Source organism: Tenebrio molitor, chromosome 3 (genome assembly GCF_963966145.1).
Source record: "Tenebrio molitor chromosome 3, icTenMoli1.1, whole genome shotgun sequence".
Taxonomy (NCBI): domain Eukaryota; kingdom Metazoa; phylum Arthropoda; class Insecta; order Coleoptera; family Tenebrionidae; genus Tenebrio; species Tenebrio molitor.
The window spans coordinates 5,634,400-5,659,839 of record NC_091048.1 but is presented as its reverse complement, the minus strand read 5'-3'; the positions used below and the strand labels follow the sequence as shown (position 1 = coordinate 5,659,839).

Below are 25,440 nucleotides of genomic sequence, written 5' to 3'. Positions count from 1 at the left end.
ACCACCTGATTACAACTCTCATCAGCTAACCTCACTTTTTCCATGTTTTTAATATGGAGTTTGAAAAATCAGTGTTTTTAAGACAAGCGGTTCGTTCACAATCGACTCTTCAACGCCAAATAAAAAAAGGATCTTTGCTCTACGTGTTTTCAAACTCTCAAGGAAAAAATTTTATTAACTGGGAAGAAAACAATTTATATGATGCAAATTTAATTCTCTTTCAGTTTTAAAACGAGTTAGCTTGACAGGAGAAATATTGAGATAATGAAGAACTTGTCAGCTATTCATCAACTTGAACAACAAATTACGGAAAGTGCAGAATCATATGACGTAAGGAGAGATCATCGCATCTTCAAGCATCTCAAAATATTTAAAGCAACAGTTTGTTCTAGTTTAAATTCCTCATTACAATATTAATACGGGTAAAAACATGAAAACAAAAATCCTATTGGCAAACTGAATTTTTTTCCATTGATGACTTTTATATTATTTATTCGAAATATTTGAGATTTGATTCGTCTGTAGTGTGGTCTTCGCTGGATATTTCCATTTCCATGGACAGCTTACAGCTCAAAAGCTCTATTGAATTTTTCATAATCCATAAAGCATTTCTGAATGGAAAATGGCAAAAGGAAACGATTTCAACACAGAAACTAGTGAAGAACCAACAGCTACTCAGAGGTGTTGGATTCTCTCATGGGCTCTGACCTAGGAAATACCTGCACGAAGGCGGAGCGATAAACCAGTGAAAAATCTGTAAATGAAAACTGAAAACGTCGATTATTTTACATGCAAATATACGAAAGAGAGAGACGAAACTAACGTAACGAATTACAATGTTTTCCAGTCGGTTTGTAGCGCCTAGTAGAGAAGATATTCATTCATCGTTTGCGCAGGTATGACTCATAGTCCATGAGAAAATCCAAGACCTTTACTGACCTCTCTCTAAAGTACTTTTTTTAAGCATTTCTTTAATACTTTTAGGAGGGAATTATAAACTTTGAGGATAGTTCTTAATTTTTCCTTTTCATCAATTATGCGAAAGAATAGAATCAAAACTTCTATTGAGAAAGTTTCAGTTCTCAAAGATACATTACATAATTTTTGGAAAAAAACTACTCCATCTTATAAATCGCTTTACAATTTGGAAGCAATATTTTATTTCTTAATTAATTACATACTTCTATCTACTTTTTTTTATACAAAAAAATACAAAATCACAGTAATTTTTCTACGACTACTATGTTTCAATTACTCGACATGTTGTGCCAGCACCGTAAAAAAATGTATCTGCAAAATAGTTATTTATGGTATAAGTGGGTTATTTAAGATATTACCCACGAGAGGTATTTGTAACCTACGAGGGCTTGCCCGAGTAGGTTATTACCTCGAGTGGGTAGTACTTAATAACCCACGTATGCCATACAACGTTTTATCCAATATTCCAAAATTTTTAGATAATGACATTATTGATGAAATTCTGCTCCCGATGGGTTATGAACGTTAATAACCCACGGTGCTAATGGCAACGTGGGTTATGTATGTTATAACCCACGGTGCAAATGGCAACGTGGGTTAAAACAACAGACTAGTTATAGCCCAGTTTACTCAATTAAAACTAACTAGTAAAACACGATATTACTATTGAATGTTGGATAAAAACTGTTTCGGACCTTCCACATAAATGTGGTATGTATTTAAAGCCGACATAAATTCTGAGATTAATCAACACTGATAAGCTATTTTTATCTAAACGAAATTAAAGCACGTATCCATGTTGCTACTTTAAAGTGTAAAATTATATCAACTTATCAATAAATCTACTTTGATCCAGTTCAAGTTTGTTTTATTTTTCAAGATATTCAAAAAATGAAGCTTAACGCAATCAATTCAAGCATTGTGGCACCATCCGATGTGAAAGGATTGATTCTCTTTACTGTTGAATAGAATGTCCTCTATATTTTCTAATTCGTGTAGTAGTTCTCTAGAGAAAAAGAAAACAACGCCTCAAATATTCTGCAAAGAAAAATAACTTTGGACAAACCAAATTAGTTCTAGACATCTACAGCTGGAACGTTATAGATGTGAATTGGGGGACTTGTCGTTAAGTTGGCACTACCAGCAAAAGTAAGTAGGCGCGCCTATAAGGTAATTGGGCTTATGACAGATCTCACTAATGTAGTAATCATAATTTTTAAGCGACCTTGAGTTTGACAACCCACATTTAAAACGTTTTTACTATAGACAATCAAAATCTACAAAAAAATTCCTTTCTACAAATTTCAAATTTCAAATTTTTTTTTTACATCATTTTGAGCATGTACCTCTATTAGGTAATGGTAGTACTTACAAATTTAACTGAATATCTTGTAGCTGTAATTACTGAAGCAGTGAAACGCACTACTAAACGGATGAAGAAGGAAAAGAAGAAATCGAAGCTCTCAAAAAACCAACAACTCATGTCCAGCACACGCTCTATGTATTTTTCTAATCCATCATCAACACCATCGCCACTTTTAGCAAGTGCAAATATTTGTCAAACATTTGCAAATCCATTTAATAAGCATTCCGTGTTTGCTCGAGGTAGTGTTTGCTAACGGCAGATTAGATTAGTCGGGGCCACGGTACTCTGCGGTATTTTTGGACATTGCATGGACCACGACATGATCCGTGATTTATTTGGGTGTCTGTCCGAAAGAACGGACGCCAGACTGTAAATCGTGATCCTGGTGACACATGACCACATATTCCACCACACACATAAAGATGATGCACACCACAGAGACGGCTCGTCTGCCATCTGAACTTCGGACATCTAAAAAAAACCCAAAACCTGAAAATAACCCCAACCTGTGGAGATCTTTTCGGAATTGCGACTCATAAAAAATGCTATAAAAAGCGACGCGGGAGTTCGGTCTGTTGGCGATTTGTTTGTCTGGTGATTAGGCGATGATCAATTATCCGGTTTGTTTAACTCGCTGATTATTTTATCAAGTCGATTTTGTTGGTAAATATCACCAGATGAGGTGCACGCGCGCTTTAAGTGCTTTTGGGATTAAAACTTTATCGTGCCCGCGCTAAATCATATTTGCCTTGTGGTGATTAGTGCAATAGCTTTTGCCTCACACTTATGCTCGCAACTGGCACACTTCTAAAATTTATCTTTAAATTGTCTACGCAATGGAGGAATTCCAACAAATCTTGCTTAGACGAAGAACGCAAAAACTGCTTAGATTGTCTCTCCTTCATAGATATAGAGACAGATTCCGTGAGCAGCAACGAATGTTTTTCAAAATTGTGTAATACTTCCCAAACAATAGCAAGCGCCATATTTGTCAAAGATAAAGAGAGGAGGTTAAAGGTGACACATAACGTGATTAAAAACTTGACCATTCGGAATTTCTGGTATGATAAAGGTTTATCTTTGTCTCCAAAATATTAGAAGACGAGCTCATTATGTTTTCATCATTCTCATTTATTGGAATTGTCATTTAAGAAAGTAATCTCAATCATTGTTCTAATCCTTTTAACTTAGCCAGCAAAATAACGTTTGTCAGAATTTTAATAACGGTGAGAGAAAAAAATGACTGACTAAGGTTTTGCAAGCATTAGAAGTTATTCTAAGCAAACAAGAAGAATATATACCGGGTGTAGAATTAGTTTACGAGACATAGGATTTTACATGTAAAAATAAAGAGTTTCAGTTATTGGCGCCCCTATTAATTTTACGGCAAAATAGTTAAAATGAAAGTTGGAGAGAATTAAAATTACTGTCTAATTTCGGTCTTACTTTTTTTCTAACATCTTGTGGTACTGAAAGAAAGGCAAGAAAGAAGTTGACACAAAAACAGTAAAAAGTACTACTAAGCATGAAATTGTATTTCTTTCTTTAAATGTTATTATGGAGAATCTTTTTTAAACAACTTCCAAGCAACACTTGCTTCAGGTTTCCCAGACCGATCAATTCCTGCCACAGAAACAATTGGAAGAATTGTAGAGAGGTTTGAGCATTTAATGGAAGATACCTTTTCATTCATCCTGTAATCCTGTACGATTTCATTTGAAGGGCAAATTAAAAGACAATTAAATAATAGAGAAACCATCCGACAAATACATAGTATTTTAAAAGTCAAATTTCATGGCTAGTGCTACTTTTTTTGTGTTAACTCCTTTCTTGCTTTTCTTTCAGTACCACAAGATGTTAGAAAAAAACAAAGAGTGGAATTAGACACTATTTTTAATTCTCTCTAACTTTCATTTTAACTATTTTGGCATAAAATTATTAGGGGAGCCAATAATTGAAACTCTTTATTTTTACATGTAAAATCCTATGTCTCGTAAACCAATTCTACACCCGGTATGTAGATATTTTGAAGTATCTAAATTGATTCTACATGATAAAATCTATTTGTAAGATTAGAAATACAACAGGAAAAGCAAATAGGAAGCAGTTAAGAGGAACATATGGCAAACCAAACGGTCTTTTTTATAACCTCAGCAATTTGGCAACACTTCTGTAAATAGGACCCAGAGTACAGGTTTCCAGATCTTCTGTACTATCTGGAGTATTCTAAACCTTTGAGATATTTTTTTAAATGTTTGTTTCAATAGTCAGAGCAGTGGGGGTCTTTTAATATTGTTTTAAAAGTGAGTACTGTGTTATGTTTTTCAGAAAACAATCCAACATGTTTCTTTGTTTTTCTTGAGATAACCAAATAAAACTGGTCTAGTTCTAGGTCTGAATTTGGGAATAGATTCAAAATCTTTAAGTCAACAAATCTTTTGAGAACTTGGATAAATTGGCGAGTCTTGATAAGTAAAGTACCCAGATATTGAGCAAGATATTGAATAAAACCGATGAAACAACAAAAATATTCTAACCTGTGACCAGTTTCATAATCAAAGGATTAAGACTGTATTAAATAAAATTGGGATTTTGCAACTAGTAGTACATAAAATAAATCTTCCGCGCCCTTTGGTTAAGAAATTGAATGTTTTTGGATGAGAACAGATCAAAACAAGAATAAGAAGAATAATTGATAAGTTGCATGAGGTAATGATTGCAAAGAAAAATTAGGTAAAAGAGGGCACAAAAAGCAACGATAGAATTAAAAACAAATATATTCTTATTTGATAAATCAAGACTGTGGCAAACTCTTTGAAAATATGGAAATTTGGAGAGTACCAGGTACTTGACGACAAATAAACTTTGACGCTTTCGACTCTCAAGATTTTGTCATCTACGGCACATCTATTTTTTTTTCTTGTGTACATTCGTCATTCAGTCATTATTTATTTAAAACAAGTGCGTCGAAATATTGACTTTTTTTTGTAAATCTCTTGTTAAAGTGTTTACCGACCTTGTCAACTCAGGATTACATTTGCTTTAATTTGAAGCTGATTAACGACAACGAATTAATCCTGGCAAACATGTGACAAATTCTACATAAGGAATCATTGTTATCTCCGTAGGTATGTTATTGTGAAACTGCATTATATTAGAACTACTTTAAATGAACGTTTGGCAAACTTTCTTCATATTTAAGGAATAAAAATCTGGCAAACCAACGGCGTGACGTGAGTGTTAGTGCAGCCAAGCCCTGATATTATTCTCAAAAATTCGCTAAAATTGTCTTGAGAAGATAATTGGGAAAAGTTGTTTATTAAATTGCTGTGGCGTATATAAAGTTCGGACTTAAATTTAAAAATAGGTTTTTTTGAAAATCTCAAACCCACACCATTATTTTTAGTTGGCTGGCCATAGTGACTTTCTAAATTTAAAGTAGAATGCTTAAGGGTGGGGTATTTGTTAAAATCTTACACTTACATTGGTATGAACAATAAAATATTCTTTATAATTTCGGTGTTAAAATTGTTGACTTCACATTTTCCTAATTTCTTCTTTTTACAATCTTTATGTATGTAGTGTTCGTTTTTTTTTCCATTCTGTTTCTCTTGTTCCATATCTCTTTCTTCCATCCTATCTCCATTCCGTCTTCATTCAGTATTTCTCCCCGTTCCTTTCTCTCTGTCTCTCTCTCATTTCGCTACATCCATTCCACATTTGCTCAATTGCTTCTCTCGCCTCATAGCACATTCTGCACCTTCTTTCCTCTCCTTCCGTCCAATATTCTGTCTCCTCATTCCCACATCTGAATCTCGCCATCATTTTTCTCTCTTTTGCACTCTTTTTCCCCAGGTACTCCGGAATTTCCTCGGTCATACATCTCTTATACTCCCTAATGTATCTCGATTCTTTGATTTTCTCCCTTCTTTCTTGCTTGTCTATGTCTTTGTCCCTTTCACTCAGCTCTACATTCATCATTCTTCCTTTTGCTCTTAATCTTTCCACTTCTTCATTGGCATCATAATTATCCTATTCATCCTATTCACTATTTCAGTTAACTTGTTTTGCTATTGCTGCAATATAAGAAATTAACTCTTAGAGCTAGAGCTCTTATTTTTCTCTTTTTCCCTGCATTTTTTACTCCTTCCCTCTCTCCTTATAATTTATTTCTTCTTTTTTAGCGTTCTTACTTCCTCCCAAGAATCTTTCTCCAATATTAATGCATATTAGAATAGAAAACAGAACAGTTTTCTGAAAAGAAAATACTTAGAGATATACAAATTTAGACATATCTTCTTCCGTTCAGTACCTAAGTATTTTGTAAAACGTCCAAGTCATATAATTTTACACAACGATCTTAGTTGTACCTCTTTAAGACTCAGTTTTTTTTCCCCCTGTATTTCTAATCTTCTGATCCATTTCTATTTCCAACCTTTTCTATTTATGTATTTGAAAAGGGAAGAAACTGCAAAAAACATTCCATTCAACTACAGTCACTTGCCTACAATTTTAAAGAAGAAATTGGTGCATTCCACGGAACCTTGAAATCCAGATGTTTGTTACAACCACTCGTTGATCCGCAACTCCACAGAATTAGACTTAGTTGTTACATTTATTTTTCAATTATTTATTATAATCCAGCAAAGTTAAAAGTCTTCCAAGAGACCTACATTTCAATTTTCCTTTCTTTTTCCCCATTGTCGTCCATTTCTATTAATTTCTTCCTTTCATCTTTAGATTTCGTTTCACCTTCTATATCCTTCTTGTTTCTTTTCATTTTTTATTTATTTTATAATCTAACAAGGTGGAAAGTTTTCCAACAAACTTAAATTTAAAATTTCCCTTCTTTTTCCTCAGTATTGTCCATTTCTATTACTTTCTTCCTTTTATCTTTAAATCTCGTTTTACTTTCTACATCTTTCTGGTGTCTTTTTTTACTTTAATTTATTACTCCACAGAATTAAACTTACTTGTTCTATTCACTTTTTAATTATTTTATAATCCAGCAAACTAAAAAAAAATCATATAAAACTAGATTTAACTCTTCCTTTATTTTTCTTCAGTGTTGTCCATTTCTACTACATACTTTATTCCTTTCATCTTTAGATCTCTTTCTAGCTTCTATATCCTTCCTCTTCCTTTTTCTACTTTAATTTACTTCACAAATACTTACTTGTTCCCTTTTCAATTATTTTACGAGCATAAACCAGCAAAGTAAAAAATTTTCAAAGAAAACTAGATTTAAATTTTCTCTTCTTTTTCCGCAGTGTTGTCCGTTTCTATTACAACTTTGTACTTTTCATCTTTAGACCTCGCTTCACCTTCTTGCTTTTCCTTCTACTGTAATTTACACCTTCTTTTGCCTATTATCTCAGGATATGTAAATTTGTTGTTTTCTTTTAAGAATTTTAGGAGAAATCTTCTTAACTTCTTCTTAACTACAGGACGAACATCTCTTTTTTTTTGATATTTTTTATCCGTCATTGTTTTTTCCTTTCCACTCTTTTTTGGTTATTCTTCTACTTCTTCTTCTTCTATCTTTTTCAAAAGGGACAAATGTACATATGTAGATACTGTTCGAGCTCTTCCGTTGTCTTCCTCGTCCTCCCTCCCCCGTCCAATTGCGCGCCAGTTCAAGCGACATCCTTGACTTTCACCTTGATGCCCACGTGGGGCCAACATTCGTACTACGCCACCTCTGTCCCCGGCTTGTTTAGTAAGCAGGCTGCGGTCTCGTCCTAGTCTGGTTGTACTCCACGAGGCCGTCGCTTTCGACCCACTCGATCTGACGTCATTTAACCGCGTTGTTCCACTCACTCACGGCCGCCCGCGATATCTACACACAGCGAGCCGCCGCGCCGCCGTTCCCAGAATCCACCACCTCCATGAATTATTTATAAATAACGCGTCCGCTCTCTCCCTCTCGCTCTCTCGTCTCTCTCGCTCCTGCGCCCGCAAAGTCCTGGGGCGCCCCGGGCGTCGACGCCCGTCTTCATCCGGCCATTCATGCTGAATAAAAATATTTGTTTATTAATTATTAATTTGAATAATTTGCAAAGCTGCCGGGCTACTTGTGGGCTTTGAGGCCGCCTCTGCGATAAATTATCGCCGCCGGATCTGGTGTCATTTGCATCGGTTACGAACCGAAAAAAATGCTAATCTGCTGGATCTCTCGCAGATTTTGCAAATTCGAGTGGGATGAATTATTCACTTATGAATTATTAAGTTGCGCAGTCTAGATTTAAATATTAGCTCGGATACGAAAATATTTCGACGCTAATTACGGGATTTGTCAAGTTGTCGGTAAAACAGTTATTATTAATTGCGGTCGAGTGGATGTGATTCCTGGTCGATGAAAAAACTGGTGCCGCGTTTTTTTTTTAGCATTTTCTCGACATTCGCTACACGATATTCAAGAGAAATTTATTTTTTCCTTGCTGAAAGTTTGCAAATCTTAAATATTCCCATCACAAAAAGAATTCGAGTTTCTGACTTTTCCGTAAAATTGGAACATTTTTTTAAAGTTTTGTTCATCAATTTTGGTTGTTTACTTGTTTTTAGCTGAAGAGTAAATGGAAGTTTTATGTTAGTCCACGTGTTTTCAATTTTCTCTTATTAATCACAAGACTGGACCACAAACAATCTCTGCTTTTTGAGTTCCACTTCATTTTTCACTGTCACCTAAGAAATTAAATTTAAATGAGAATTAAATGAAATTCTTGTCTTTTTATGTTCTTATCCATTCTTGTTCTCTTTTGTTCCCAAGTATCAAAATCAAAATACAAAAGATATTGTGACAAGCTTCCATTTGAAATTAGCAACTCATTCGGAATCCTAAACAGGAAACTTGTAAAGCTATTTCGTTCCAATAAGTTTTTTGTTATCAAGCTTTTAAGAAATGAAAGAATTTGCTAACAATGAAGCACTGGAATACTAACACATTTTTTAAAAAATTGCAAACAACATTTTTGAAGCAGTCTCCTTTTGCTCTTTTTGGTCCACAGCTACTTAAAAAATAATTTTATTAAATTACTTTATCCACGACAATGAGGTAATGACTTAGTTTACCGCACGTCCTGCGGTAAATGAAATACATAAAGGAAAAATTAACGGAACTAATGATATTTAACTCTTGGTTTTTCATGAACGATAAGTAAACTGACGATTACAGACATTACAGGCTTTCGCAAAAACGAAAATCCAGATTTTACTGATCATGAAATATATTTTTTTCACTACTAGTAATAAAGTCTAGCGTTATCGGTTGTCATAGAACACTGAGAAGTTACGTTTTTCTACGTTGGCCCAGTGACAGGTAAATAATTTTTCATTATTAACCAGTGGTGAATAATGGAACAATCGTCACCTAGCAACGAAAGATTGTCGTCTATTTCATTGGTTAACGTAGACGATTTTCATACCAACTGTCAAGAAATGACAACTCGGACCCGTCGCATCCGACAAAATAATTTGATTAATAATTATTATCAGAAAGGGTTTTAACGTATCTAGTAGTGAAAAAAATAGTATATAAACCACGGTGGAGAAGTCCCTTATAGCCTTCGCGCCTTACAACCCTCGGCGCGCCTCGGGCTTTAATCTTGGCGCTCTGGCTATAATCATGAACTTCTTCACCTTGGTATATAATATACAATTTTTTTCGTTTTTCGCTTATATTTTGAACACCAAAATAGATGGCGAAAAAGTTCCAATGGTAAAAAGTTTGTTTTTTAAAGCCTTACAAGAGTGTGCAAAAGAAAAATGAAAAAATAAAATTTCATAATATACAGGGTGCCCCAAAATTCGCCGAAAAACTTAGCAGTATATTGTTAAGTAGTCATTAAAACATCAGGTAAAAATGTAAAAAAAATCTATCTTCGTTTTTATAGAAGATATGGACCTATTTGTTACACTAAATATGGCAACATTTAAAAATATTTATTCCAATAATCACAATTAAAGCCATGTTGCCATATGTTATATTTTCTTTCAAAAAATAACTTTTTATTTACAGCATCTTGTTTGTTTTTTTCATTCTTGAAAAATGTAAAAGTAACGTTTCGAATCGTGCAAGAATTTTTGCTCGAGCCAGAACAGCTTCTCCACGTGTGTCCCCGGGTGCACTTCTTTCCATCCTCCAGCTCTCTCTGAAATCCTTTGGATTTTTGCGCGATCAAATCTCCTCACGTTCGCTGGCACGTACTCCGGTTAAGCAGCTCGCATGACGGTATTGTTTGATTCATTTCCCGTCCGATCGTGTCGAGTTGTGCGTTTTAAGCACGAAAAAGAAGGCAAAACGGCCGAAGAACTAGTTTAGTCGTTTCGTGGTGTACCATCGGCGTCACCGCTCTCTCTCTTTCCCGTCGTCTCTGTCTCTGTCCCATCCGTGGAGGATCGCGCCCACGGGTGCACGTGTCTGGGTCCGCTGGACCGTTGCACTATCAGATAGAGATGACACGCAGGCACGGTTATCATTACGGCTCCCACAGCCCCACTGTGTCGGATTGTGCCGCCTCACAGCCGCGACCTGTCCCACTCAGCGGGGCGTAAAGCTATTCAAACACCACTCTAATCCTTCGTCGGCCTCCGCTATTCGATTTCGACTTCGACCGCATAGGTAAAAAAAAAATACCCTGTGTTCCGATAAACTGGAAAGACGGTTAACCATGAACGACGAGAAGCGAGTCGTAGATTGATCGTACCCAATTCCGTTGTCGGCTTTATACACAGAAAGTTTACACATCTACTCGGTTTAAAATAAAAAGGTGCCAAAATAGAAGACAGAATACCCAAATTTCTGAATTTCTGTTTAGTTCTACACAATCTTTTAATATGATATGTATGCAAATTTTTAAAACTAACTTTACAATGAACAATTTACATCAACAGAGATTCATCGAGAAACAGTACTAATGCAGATTTTGAAGTGTTTATACCGAGGTACCCCAGGAATTTCTCTTTAGGCCTATTTTATTCTTGTCTGAAAATAAAGCATGAGAAATCGGAAGTTCTAGGTACGCAAATAAAAATCAAAAAATTATTGATAGATAGATAGATAGATAGATAGATAGAACTAGATAGAAAAGAATTTTTGAACAATAAAATGACGTCTAATATGTCAATTTATCATATATCGGGTGTTAATTTAAATTTATCCTTGCAGAGTCGATTGTGAACGCACTACTCGTCAGTCTGCAAAGTAAAAACACAAACAACGCCAAAAGTGAGGTTAGATTTAAACAGCTGATCCGCGATTTGTAATCCGTGGTGCGTTCACAATCGACTCTTCAACGCCTACTACTTTGAGGAGAAATTTAAATGAACACTCCATACAAATAATCAAAAACGAATTGGACACGTTAAGTCTACTTTTGTCGAGTTGAAGAGAAGTGTTCTGTTATCAACAAATTTTTATTACACTATAGCAAAAAAGTTGTTAAAACAGATTTTTAAATTTCTCATTTAAATTTTTTCAAGTTTGTCGTCGCAATTCTGTTGAATTGTTTTTCCTTGAGAATTGAAGGTGTGGTAAAGGATGGGAAGAAGATGAAGACAAGGAGAGAATAAAAACATAAATAATAAATAGAGATTTTTTTTATAATAAACTAGACAAAAATGAATAGGGAATTCCACAATTTTTCTTGGAAAGCAAAATAATTGCCCCAATCCTCTCACGTAATTCTTAAACACTAGATAAATTTAAAATGTTACAGGTACTTGAAACATTACATTTAATGTGTATATATTTTTAATTCTAACACATTTCATTACAAATTTTAAACTGTATTTATAAAAAATTCCAAAATGGAAAAATTCCCTATTCATTTTTGCCTAGTTTATTAGTTGAAATTCGTTTAACATTCTTATCGACTAAAAAGTAAACAAATAATATATATAATAACAAATTTAATTAGCTTTAAAGAAAAAATGTCGGAAGACCATCTACAAGCGATGGGATTCTTCACAACTCTCTTCAGAGCACAGTTAGATTTAGTTGTTTGATATTATCATAATCAGTTAACATTTAATTCATCTTGTTACTTTTACCAGGAAACATGTACCAGTTTATTACGACAAAATCTGTGATATCAATCGCCATCGTTTTGATCGTATCAAGAATTTTGTTGTATGTATTGTTTAACTTACAAATTGGATTTACAAAGAATAATTATATTGGTTAGAGTTGACGTTACAAAGCATTTATAGAAGTTTTCAAAACTTCATAGAAACTTTGCAGATTACAGATATACCGGGTGGTCAAACACTTACCATTTTTCCGATTATACATTTAATAATTGTCCAAAAATTCTGAAACTGGTAGGCACAATCTACAATTAATATTCTATGATTGAGCATGATCAACTTTTTTCAATTAAATTTGTGTGATGGACTTTATAGCGATTTAATATCAAATTGGTCCAAAAAAATAAAATAACATTTAATTTTTGAGGTACTTTTTTTTATTGCTTTTAGTCTTCTACGTTGTCCCACAATCTTGTAGGTAACTTGAAGCAAAAATTTTAAAACAGAGCTTAAGGTGAAGGTTTTGTAATAGCGTATTACGATATAAGTATAGTAAGCTGTTATTTTGCAATATGAATGGAAAAGTTTCGTAATATTGAGCATCGTTTCATCTACTATCAATTATTAGCATAAGAAATAATTGGTAAATGAGAAAAAATAGTACTACATATAGCGTGATCAACAATGACTGAGTCTGTTGGCAATGAAACAATTGAAAAATATTGGTGTTTTTCTATTTCGTAATTGGCACTGACCGGATGTTTTAACTTGACACGACATTAAAAAAAAAGAGGTTATGTCGGGTATGTTTATGCTATTACAAAAATGACCCTTTGATGGTAAACGTCAAATTCGCCTATCAACAATGTCAAAGCTGACAACCGGAAGTGCGTTTAGATTACAGTGGTACCAAAATCATTAAAATTTTCATTGTTACCAACAGATTCAGTCATTCTTGATCACGTTGTATATCAAAGTAATAGGCTGGATGAGGCATTATTTATTTTTGACCCGCTTCTGCCATCACTATGAAAATAGTGATAGACATCTAAAAAGTATCTTCTAAGACATCGAGATTTTTCAAACACCATTTCAGGAAATGATGAGAAAATAAGTTTTTAAAATCTATTGGTTCTTTCAGTTAAAATTGTCGTTAATTGAATTAAGAAAATCGACTGTTTCGAAAAGGACAGTAAACAGAAAATAGTCACTTCGCTTTCGTAGAGAAACAGATTTATAGCCAAAGTCGGAGTTCCACAGAGACCTATACTCTTTCCGCTGTATCCAATAGACCCTTGTAACTGTATGCTGCATTACAGATCTCGCATTTATGCACATGACCTACAAATGTATATAACTTTTTCACACAGTGATTGTCAACGTCCTGGGAGAAAGCTAAGTACAGATATTACTAAATTTAAAGAAATAACACCATTATCAGTCTAAACAAAATTAATTAAGTATGTGCAAAAGACCTAATACTGCTATTCAAGGTTTTTGTTGACAGAAACAATTAAATTGTTACGAAACGTTATCAATTTTGAGTTGATTTAGATAATTCTAGTAGGTTAAGTTTTAAAGAGCAAACGATGTAAAACGAGTGATAACCTAAATCAATGAAGTAGCAATTTGATGAAATTAACCATTATATTATCCAGGATGTGGTTGGAAAAAATGCCAAAACCTTGAATGAGAGTCTTATCACGACTTGAAAATTCCATATTTACTTCTGTTTATCTCACATTTGCTATAATATAAATTCTCGTTACTTCTTCAAGTCCATCCGGTACATAAACGGTGACCGTTTTTTTTTAACCATCTGATCGTGATGGATCAAAGACTGTTCCTTCACTTTTACTCTTACTTCTAATTTATTCGATCATTCGAGATTACCACAACAATCAACAATGGGAACCCGACCACCACGCAACGCTCTTCGATCACGACCATTGATAAATGTGCCAACGAAAATGATTTGTTGAAATCGAATCTTTTTTTAATTAGGTACATACCTACCGCAAATCGGGCGTGCTTTTATGATCGGTGACTGTTCACACTGATGGAATATTCCCCACGAACTAGCCACGGTCCACTACCACATCAGATAACCATCGGGCCTTAAGAAACTCAATTTCATGCATTCACGGGGAAATCTGATTGTCACCAATTAAATGGCGGCTTTGCTTCAGGTGGATGGAGATGGAGATATAACCTGTTAACATCGATCGTGCGGGGCTGTATTTACATCCAAATTGTTTAGGTGCGGACCAGTGGGAAAGTCCTGGGGCTGCTTTGGAGCTTAATTGCTATTGTGACCCTCCCAAGGGAGAATGATAAACAGATAATTAGTTTTTGGACAAGCTGAAACAAAGCAGTCACTTTTAAAAAAATCGTGGGTGCAATGTGTGAAGTTTTTTAAATTTTAAGCTCCAAAATTTATTACTCACGCAATAGTATATTACTCAACGAGCGTGTCATGATGGCTACTACGTGTTATTACACGCGAGTATAAATACTATACTTTTTACACGATCTTGTGTTATTATCGCCCTCGCTGCGCTCGCGATGAAAAGTCCTCTGTCGTATATTATACTATTTTTAAATTATTATAAAAGTTTGCTGGAAAATGCAAATAATATTCATATTTATTTAAAAACAAAATGAAAACAGAGAAGTACACATCAAAGCAACTACCGATTATTATCAACAGTGACAATATTTGATTTAAAATTTTATTTGATGTCCGATAAGGCGTAGGTACTCCAGAATTTGGACAAAATGCGTCATACCTTATTTTTTATCACACGGAAACACTTTTTGCACGTTTCGCTTTGTGGCTCCTCCATTAATCACAGATAAACCGAGTCTAGACTTTTACATTGACATCACCCACAGTTGCGTAATTTTGAAAAAATGTCCGGCGCCAACGCTTATTTTAAATGTGTTCCAAGAGTCCTACCACGTACGGAATTTATCGTGCATCTCATCCTCGAAGAATCTCTGCATCTCATTAGACAAGAATGTTAGAGTTAATGATTTTTCTTCATTAAAACTATTTTCGCCTGTTTTATATTCCGCACGAAACAATGTGTCCGTCTCGGAGCTAATAGCATCCAAGATGATTTTTTTCGGTGAAATCTGTTGGCTCATTGTGCACTTTTTACCTAAAATGTCAACGGGTTCCCATGGTTGTGGGTGAGGTAGCACAAAACACCGACGAAAGAGGACAAATATTTTCGAGATGATTTAGATATCGGAGCTTTGAACGTGCGTCTTCCCACGGTTGACAATAATTATACCGATTAGATAATAAAACATCTACTCGTAGAGAGGCATTTTTTCAAAGACGATAATAAAATACTAATGGAAAATAATTTGTTGTTGCAGGAAAGTGCTAATTAATTTTTTGTTGACAGAATATAAATCCAGAAATTTTTACGTGTTAATTTTTTTTTGGAAAATTATGGTCTTGCTACTTTATACTTTTTTAAAAAACATTTAAAAAAAATGTCTAGAACGTGTCCTCAAAACTCTTAAATTGACAACCGTGTGCACTTTGCGGTCAGATTTCGTTCGCTTTGTCTCATTTTAGTCCTTCCTAGAATAACTGTAAAAACTCTTTGTAGCAGCAGTTGTTACTTATTGCCTCGAGTAAGGGTGCATCTTATAAAGGGTTGAATTATCTATGGTCAAATTTACATTCACAGCTCATTATTCACGGTTTTCCAGTAGCACCCATCATTCGAGATGTTGTCACCCAAGTCACTAACCGAGTCCCTTTTATTTAAAGCTGGTGAAATTATTTCCCCAACGAAACCAGCGATAATAAAATCTTGCTGTCTTAAACGCAAGAAGAAGTACCAGCTAACTTCACGTGTGGTACTGCTAGTACTACTCGCTGAGTCATCAAAGGAGTACAAGTCCGTTTTTTGTTTTATGGTACTCGGCGGTACTTCCTAACTCCGTTTAGTGTTCGTTAACTCCGACTCGATTGGCGCGGCGACATCTTCGGACCATCGATATAACGGTGTCATACTTTTCCTCCGGTGCCACTCTAGCAGACGGTCACCGAAACGGATAAAGAAACAACCGACAAACAACGCTTCGTGAGTATAGAAAAAGTTGCTCGAATGGGGCATCCGATGGGTTAATCTGGTTCAATGCGACCATCACGTCAATGTTACCGGAAAGTCCCAGATCGATTTCCTTGAAAATCACGCCGCCTTTTAATGCTCGATTTAACAACCACACTCACACCGCTGACCCTGTGGATTTTTTGAGTCATCGGAAAAAATGCATGGCCTTCTGTATGGCACGCACGCCTCAAAACAACAGAAAAAAGAGCATCGGAGATCCGGCCGGGCTATACAAATGTCAACAGACCGGTCGGGTCGAATAGTTTCTGTCTGCGAATTTTTTGAATTCTGATTCTAGGCGTTTGGAATTTGGGAATTTTTTCAAAAATATTCACATTTACAATTGGAAGAAAGTTTGCAAATCCTGACACCTTTTTTATTATCAGAATTACTAATCCATTGAGTCACACAGATTCTGTAGAATATTTTCTACATTTCGTAATTTTTATTTGGGAAATTCTGAAATTCATAAAATTAAGCAGGTTAAAATATGTATGTTAGTTGAATATATTGCAATTGTAATGAGAAAAAACCTTAAAAAAAAAATTAAAACCATGACATTGCGTGACAAAATGAAAGTCTATTATGTAGTTCCATTTAATTACAAAATTCTGATATGACTGACAAATTTTTATTACATATTTGTCCAATAATCTCTCGGAAATGATGTATTATAAAGTATCCTATTCCTCATCGAATAAGATTATGTCGCATCCATAGACCACATTGTTCCCTATTATAGGATCAACAGGCTTATGAGGGCCATATAATTTAACTTGATGAGGACCTACTATACAGTGTGAACACAAAGTTTGGAACAAAATTCATAATAACGTAATGTGATGTTTTTGAGAAAATCACTCGGACAGGTCGATTTTATTTTGAAAAATGCCATCCTGTGACGTGCAACTTGTTTAAATGACGTCACTCCTTTTTGCGCAATGACGTCGTCACCAATTTTTTTAAATGACAACCGCCACCTTTTTCTTCTCTTTTTCATAGACCCTTCTACTACCTAAACGACGAATGAAAAAAATTGGTACCTTACATAACAATTTTTTTGAGAAAATGGGAATTTTTATTTCAAAAATTTAATTTTTTTTAATGTATTTTTTTTGTATGGGTTTATTTAAAACAGAAGGTTTATTTTAATCGACCAAACAATTTAGAAGATTTACTGCAGCCAATTCGCTCTAAAATGGAACGAAAAGCCCTGACATTATTGAGCGCAGTGTACAAAGTATCGGTAAGTGCAGGGAATAATTTCAACATTTGCGTTAGACTTGCGTTAACCTTAGATGGTTGTTTGTATTTGTTTGAGGTCAATTAAATTTTTACATTAAAAATTAAATTTTTTTTTTTAATTTTCTCAAAAAAATTGTTATGTAAGGTACCAATTTTTTTCATTCATCGTTTAGGTAGTAGGAAGGTCTAGCATTTAAAAAAATTGGTGATGACGTCATTGCCCAAAAACCAATGGAGTCATTTAAACAAGTTGTACATCACAGGATGGCATTTTTCAAAATAAAATCGACCTGTCCGAGCGATTTTCCAAAAAACATCACAAAACGCTACTATGAATTTTGTTCCAAACTTTATGTTGACACTGTAGGTATACATCGAAAATTACAATTTAGAAAGCTTCACATTACGCTAAATTTTGTAACCTTGAAATAAATATCTTGTGAGTCCCACAAGGATCTGCTCAAGATCCACTCATTTTTCCACATAGATCTATTTTTAAAATATTTAATACCGTAATAAACTGGATGTTTCCATAAAACAGTATTTTATTATTTTATTTTATTTCGACTATATTACTGATGCCAATATAATTTTAAGCCAGTTTACGGGTTTTCAATTAGCCATAATCTTAAACTTAATCGTATTTAATGTAAAGTATGTAATAACCTTTTATGAAATATGAAGGAAAAAATTGTGAGTAAATGCTGCAATGAAGCTGCACGGAAATGATGCAAAACTTTCCGTGGGAGACCACCTAAAAATATTACAAAATGCTCTAAGCGATGATTTTCGTTTAAGAAAACACGAACTATCATCGTTTGTTAAAACCCACGTTATGTCCAAATTATTGTATCAAGTTCACAACCATAAGACAAGGCATACATTATGTCAATCTTTGAATATGATCAGCTAAGCTTTGGTGGTTTATTTGTATATCCCAATGGGCTTTTCCTGGTTGATCTAGCTTACATGAAAAAATATGTATCCGGCTAGTGAGTTCTAGTCAGAGGGTTGTCCTTTAGTCGCTTCTTTTTCTTTCTCACGGATATCTTCTTTTATTTCTTCACCTCTTCTACGTATTTTTGTCGGGGGTACCTCGTCAGCAAATTTTTATTATTCTAACCTAGTCACTGAAGCGAAAAGCAACTACATACTGCAGTTCCGGAAACCTGTCGCCGCAGTCTGGCTTCCAACTTTACTATCGCTCACTCGCTTCCTGTTTTTCCCGTAGCCCAAGGCTCTTGATAAGATAAATCAAAAGAGCTCTCACCTAAGTTCATCAGGATTCTCTGTTTTATTGTGTTACATCTCGAGCAACACTTTTCGTGTTGTAGATCTGATAATGATCACGGTGCGGGGAGCGTGCCACAGGGCGCTCCCCTAAGACCGTTCTTGTGCAAAGAAGAGGTGTCTCAAAATCGGCGTTGACCTTGCGGGTCGTCGTTAAAATGCACGGCCTCCTATGCACCGCACACGCTTTCGAACCACATCGGTCTGTGGGAAAAAACGCATCGTAGATCCGGGCGCGGGCGCCCCGCTCGCCCGCCGCCGCACACTCGAAAAATAAGTATAACGAGCGCGACACCGACGCAGCGAGCGCGGCGCGGACCCGTCGGCGGGGGCCGGGGCGCGGCGCGAGGCGAGGCGACCGTGATTCACCCACCTCAGGTCGGTCGGCGATCAGTAAGCATCATCAGCGGCATGAATCAGGCAGGCTGTGTCTTTGAAGGATGCGGCAGTGAGCCACCCGCGGTCCGGGGCGGGGCTTTCCCACAGTCGTGAGCGTGACGCACGGAGGCACGTGTTGCTCGACCTCGGGCCAGACACGAGAACACCGTGCTCGCTCGCTCGCCTGCCTGCCTGCCACGGCCGCCTGCCTGCTCACCCACCTGTATCTCGCCACGGCAGCAAACACTGCACGCTCCCACAAGGCAGTGGCGGAGGGACGCGGGCGCCGGATGCGACAAGCGAGGCGCCCGACGCCCGGCGCTGCGGCGGGTGGACGCGAGTTTCAAGAATTGCCTGACGCGGCGAAGGCAAAAAAGGAATTGGTAATTCTTAAATCTTCCAATATCTTGCTTACCACAGAGGAAATATGAAGTCATTTGTACAACCACATATATATTCCTACTGTCACTATAATAATTATCACTGTGATGCACAGTCAAGGTAGAAAGTCCAATTTTTACCCTTTTGCGATGACGTCATTATCTAGTAACTTCACGTATGTTTGAGCTAGGATCAGAAACAAATTTGAATTGATCGTAAATAACTAAGTCCATTCAAAAATCAAAAAACCACCATCTGTTGCTTTAGGTTGGTAAAATTTAATAAACTAGTATGAAAAAAGTTATTTTTTCATACTACGTTGGTAACTATAAATTATGACATTTATTTGATTCAAAATAAAATTCAAATGCTTTGAATTTCGTTCATATTGTTTTATTAGCAGCACCTTTCATTTATTTATTGATTCTTATTATTTTTACTTAAACATGCCCAGAAAAACAACACACTTAAACATTTAACCTCAAAATTATAAGTCTCACCAAATTTTACACTAGACAGCGTTGCCGATATAATTATCGAGAAAAATGCGACGTTGGTGGTTTTTTGATTCTTGAATGGACTTTATAATTGTTTCAAATTTGTTGAAAATTCCTTCGAAAGGTTATGTTTGTGATCAATATAATAAGTGAAAGAAATTAAAAATTGTCAAATTGACAGGAGCATAAAATAACCTCAAAGTGACCATCAATAAATAAACGTGACTTTTTTTTGTTTTTTTCTGTTTCTGTCGTTTCAATAATGAGAAAGCGAGGAAGGAAATCGTGACGTCACCTCAAAAGGGTAAAAATTGGATTATAAAAATTTACAGTAAAGAAAAGTTATTATAATCCTGAGTAGGAGAATTGGTAAATAATATAAAAAAGGTAATAAAAAATAAATAGAAGTAATATCAAGCCATGTATGTAGTAAATAAGCAATACAAAAAAAAAACATTAGGTTGAAAAAACAAAGAAGGAAGAACGGTAAAACAAGTAATTAGGGTTGCAAATAGGATTAGTAATACACGAAAAGTAATCCATGAGTAGAACTTCTAGTTGCATAAAGTATCAATTAGGAAAGAGAGGTAGAATTGAAAAACTAAAGTGTAAGATATGAGGAATAGAATTAAAGAAAGAAAAAGAATTGAATAGTGAAACAATAAGAAATTTAAAAAGAAAGAAAGAAAAATATGGAAAAGAGACACGTGATAAGGTCAGAATACTACAGTTATATTAAATGTGATCAAAAGTATAAAAAGAGTATAATATCCACGTATAAAAAATATAGAACGTATGTACCTAGGAATAAATAATAAATACATATGTAACAAAAAATGGAGAGTGAGAAACACAGGTGATTACCATTTATTGTAAAAAGGGGACACAGTATCTAGGTCGGATTTATTTGTCTTTATGTGACATTTGAAATATTCTGCTGCCAATCAGACGTTTTACCAAAACTATCATTTATAAAAACTGGTACCAGTGACAAATCAGTCACTTTCGATCGATTTTTGATCACATACTGTAGACAAAAACCTTTGTTTTTTTGCAAGATTTTTCAAAAATATTTTTCCAATACAGGAATTTAATGCTGTATCCCAAATTCTCTTAATTTATTTTTTGAACTAATGCGTTTAAAAAATGATTCCAATTTTTATTGTTATACAGGGTTATTATAAATGTTTCTAACATCGTAGATGGCTGTTAATGTATAATGACCTGTATAATGGCAACACTGGGATTGAGTGGGATTCATTTAAAAACAAAATAAACTCTTATCAGTTGCGGCAAGATAACAAAGTAACCGACACCGCGTGGTATTGTCCCGGTAGCTACTTTCTTTGAAGAAACCGGCAACTTTTGGAAAACCAAAATCAGGTAAAAGTCTTTGTCTCTGGAGTGATGTAAATCCATTACCTGAAGAAGTAAAGAGGATGAGAATATGATAATGATTCGAAGAACTTGGTGTCCCGAATTTTGAAATTGTTGCGCCGTCTAACCAAAATTTCTTACAAGAGGGTAAAAATATGCTGATGATCGAAATTAATTACACTACAAGGTTTCTATTTTGACGTCTTCTGTAAGTAAACAGCATGGTGCTTTGGGAAGAAGTATGGGTGTTATTGTGTCATATTGTTTAAAGTCTATTCAGAATGTACCATCTATGGAATATCCGCATTTGAACGAAAGTTTTGTGAGAGATTTTTTTTGTTAGAGAGCATTTCATTTGGCAAAATAATATGAGATGAAGAAACTTTGCATTATTAAAAATTAGGAAGATCGCGCCCTGAAATCTCGCAGGCGCCATCGTCCGCGCCGCCACTGTGCGACATCGACATACCTGAGGTCCGGATCCAGCCGAACGTCTGTGGGAACGCGCCGAGTGCATCATCTCACATCCCCACTCCTCCAAGCTCGGCTACTGAGACGTGCGCCTCCGTAAAGCTCAGCATCGCATACTGCGATCGAACGTGTCGCAGAGCGGTCGATATCGTTTAATCGCGTCGAGATCGATACCTCAGTGCCTTCCGAGTGTCGCCCAACATGGTCACGGGAACGAACAGCAACCCGGTGCAGCCCAACCCCATCGCGACGCCCCCCAACCCCGTCGAGATGGCTCCGGCGAAGCGCGTCAGTGATAACAGAAGGGTGAGTTCGGCATTTTCGGATATTTTGCACACCCACGCGCCGTCTCTTGGCCGCCCCTGCTGCTGGCGGCTATTTTCATCTGACGGATGTTGTGAAAAGTGTCCTGGACGCGGGCCAGGATCGACTCGTGTCCCGCATGAGTGATTGCCTTTCCCACGATCACATTCCTTTTTCCGTTGCAGAGCAACAAGCCCATCATGGAAAAGCGGAGGCGGGCGCGCATCAATAACAGCCTCAACGAGCTCAAGACCCTCATACTGGATGCCATGAAAAAAGACGTAAGTTGCCCTGATTTACCCAATTTGTGGTTGGTGGCAGTGCGCGGGATTTGGCGCCTTTCTTCCGGTCAAAATTTTTCACTCAGCAAACGGAAGTGTCAAAAGATAACACCATCCCCGACAGATCATGACCATGGTGCTCATTTATATTTGTAACTTATTTTGCTACTTCCGGTCTAGTCAAATTCTAAATTTGCTTCGAAATTTTTGTCTTACGTCGAACAAGAAGATTGAACGGTTTTTGAGATGTTCTAATTTTGAAAAGCTTTTTTTGAAAATTTAATTACGCAGTGAAGTTGTGAAGTGTTTTATCCCGCCAAGAAGCATAATATATGAGATTTTGTAATGCCGGTACTCTAGACACATAGTTCTCTTAAATAAATGAAATTTGAAAAATTTAATTTTTAATATACCGGGTGATTCTAAGACATTTTCAAGTTTTAAATAATTTTATTTTTGTTATGTGTAAACGAAAATTTGGCATTTGATAATGCAGATAAACAATGCTATTATAAGAAGCTTAGAGCTGGTTCTCATCAAACCCACAAGATTTGTTATTTTTGAGGAATTAAGAAATTTTCAATCAAAAAAGATCACTACGATTTTGCTCTAACGTAATGGGCAATTATCTGATGCGTACGATACGGTCTAGTGAACGCCCACCTTTAGAGTGAAACAGCTTTCCATAATTTAAAATTCTTTCAAGATTAAATACAGTTTTTTTGCAAATCAAAAAAATGGACCCTGGGCGAATGTAATTTAATTTTTTGCGAATAGAGGAACAGTCGAAATCATTAAAAAAAGTTTGACGATGGTAATTGTGAGATTTTTTTTTGTATTTTGAAAACAGGTCGGGAGCGAATAAGCATAATGTCTTCATTACTCCGTCCCGTATTATTATGTAATAATGTGGATCCTCCCCTATAATTTCTTTTAATTACATTAAGAAAATCTGTGCGGCATGCACGAACTTGACGCATATTCAGTGTCGATTATAAACTCATTTTAGCCCAACTGACAGCTTAATCACTTGGAAACCTCCATCCGGAGTAGTGTTTCACAAAGACCCGCCCGTTCCTCGAACCGCTCGCTAAATTAGTGCCATCATTAGCCCGTCCCGCCCCCGGTTTAAGAAATAAAAGATACCATCACGCCGACGAACCTCCAATAACCTAAGTTTTCCGTTGCAGCCCGCCAGACATTCCAAACTGGAGAAAGCCGACATCCTCGAGATGACCGTGAAGCACCTGCAGAACCTCCAGAGGCAGCAAGCGGCGATGTCCGCGGCGACCGACCCCTCGGTGGTCAGCAAGTTCAGAGCCGGCTTCAGCGAGTGCGCCACGGAGGTGGGCCGCTTCCCCGGCCTGGACCCCATCGTGAAGCGGCGCCTGCTCCAGCACCTGGCCAGTTGCCTGAACCAGGGCTCCAAGCCGCAGGAGGTGCCGCAAGTGCAGGTGCACATAGTGCCCAACCCGGGGAACGATGTGGCGCAAAACAACGGGATTATTTTGAGCAACGGGAACGGAACTGGAGTCCAGCTCTTGCCCACCAGGCTGCCCAACGGGGATATCGCGTTGGTGTTGCCGTCGGCGGCCGCTCCGCAGAACCAACCCACCAACTCGCCGCTCCCGCTGCTCGTGCCCATTCCGCAGAGGACGTCGTCGACGGCGTCCGCGTCGTCGTCGTCGAACTACACGCCCAGTCAGAGTCCGGAGCCCGATAGCATGTACAACCAGCCGAAGCCGTTGTCTTTGGTGGTGAGGAGGTGCGAGGAGCCCACGGAGGACAAGCCCTGGAGGCCGTGGTGAAGGCTGATATTGTGATGAAACTGAATTGTGATAATCGTGAGGGGGATCTTTATGACTAGATTTAGAGATTCTTCTATAAGTTTGCCATTTAGGTTAAGGAAAACGTATTATTGTACATACATTTCGTTGTAAATCGTGTACTTTTTGACAAATGTTTAAATTATTGATATTTTAGTTCGATAAGTACAATAATCACTATTACAAAGTGCCTTATCAACAGCAAGATCATTCAAGTCTTCCATGTTGGTAATATTTACTATATTATATTTATATTAAATTGTACATTATTTTATTATTTCTAATAAAACTTCTATTTTAATAAACTCTTGTCTTTCGTTTGACACGTCTGGTCGGTGTTCCAATTCCAAGAAAAGTATGCCACATTCTGAGCTTTACATTGGCACTGAATTTCAGTAAACTTTACGAAGTGTTAATGGCCAAGCTATAAAGTTGATCTGTTTGAACCAGCCAATGAGCAGGTCCGTATTTAAAACTTAAAAGTCCCCTCGTCAAGTCGTTGAACCAAGTACGGAGAAGAATAGAAAATAATAAGCTGAGGCGGGACCTCCTGAGGGTCTCCGAAAGGGTTGATCAGAAGCCAATGATTTGATTCGTCATTCGCTAATTCACGTTACGTTATAAATTAGTACTTTTTAGGGAATTTATTTCTTAGGGGCTTGGTAATATGTACTGTGTCACATCACAAACCTGATATGTAGAATAGAATTCTATTTCATGGCGTCCATAAAGAAAAAACAATTACATAGTGCATCCAAATTTTTTCGTGATTCAACAAAATTATATACGAGTTGTTTTAAAAATGTAGAAATCCATAATTAAGTAACTTGATTTAATTAGTTCCGTGGTGAAGCTAGTTCTTCAAAGATTATAAAGCTCTGGAAT

At 36.3% G+C, this 25,440-nt stretch overlaps 1 protein-coding gene and 1 long non-coding RNA gene across 2 annotated transcripts; one reads left to right on the top strand and one right to left on the bottom strand.

Annotated features, from left to right (window-relative positions):
• Positions 1-2,363: 2,363 nt before the first annotated feature.
• On the bottom strand, positions 2,364-11,773 carry LOC138125288 (uncharacterized). The gene is made up of 3 exons (XR_011157398.1): positions 6,657-11,773; positions 5,828-6,598; positions 2,364-2,815 (listed from the first exon to the last, which is right to left on the bottom strand). It is a non-coding gene; the product is annotated as an uncharacterized lncRNA (long non-coding RNA).
• Positions 11,774-22,240: 10,467 nt separating this feature from the next.
• On the top strand, positions 22,241-24,860 carry hry (bHLH transcriptional repressor hairy). Its single transcript, XM_069040528.1, has 3 exons — positions 22,241-22,451; positions 22,634-22,729; positions 23,920-24,860. The coding sequence occupies exons 1-3, from the start codon at positions 22,347-22,349 to the stop codon at positions 24,535-24,537; spliced, it is 819 nt and encodes a 272-aa protein (XP_068896629.1). The 5' UTR covers positions 22,241-22,346; the 3' UTR covers positions 24,538-24,860.
• The last annotated feature ends 580 nt before the right edge of the window (positions 24,861-25,440 follow it).

Coding starts and splice junctions, on each gene's coding strand:
- hry (XM_069040528.1), top strand. CDS start 22,347: ATGGTCACGGGAACGAACAGCAACCCGGTGCAGCCCAACCCCATCGCG. Junction 22,452..22,633: donor GCGTCAGTGATAACAGAAGG/GTGAGTTCGGCA, acceptor TTTCCGTTGCAG/AGCAACAAGCCCATCATGGA. Junction 22,730..23,919: donor TGGATGCCATGAAAAAAGAC/GTAAGTTGCCCT, acceptor TTTCCGTTGCAG/CCCGCCAGACATTCCAAACT.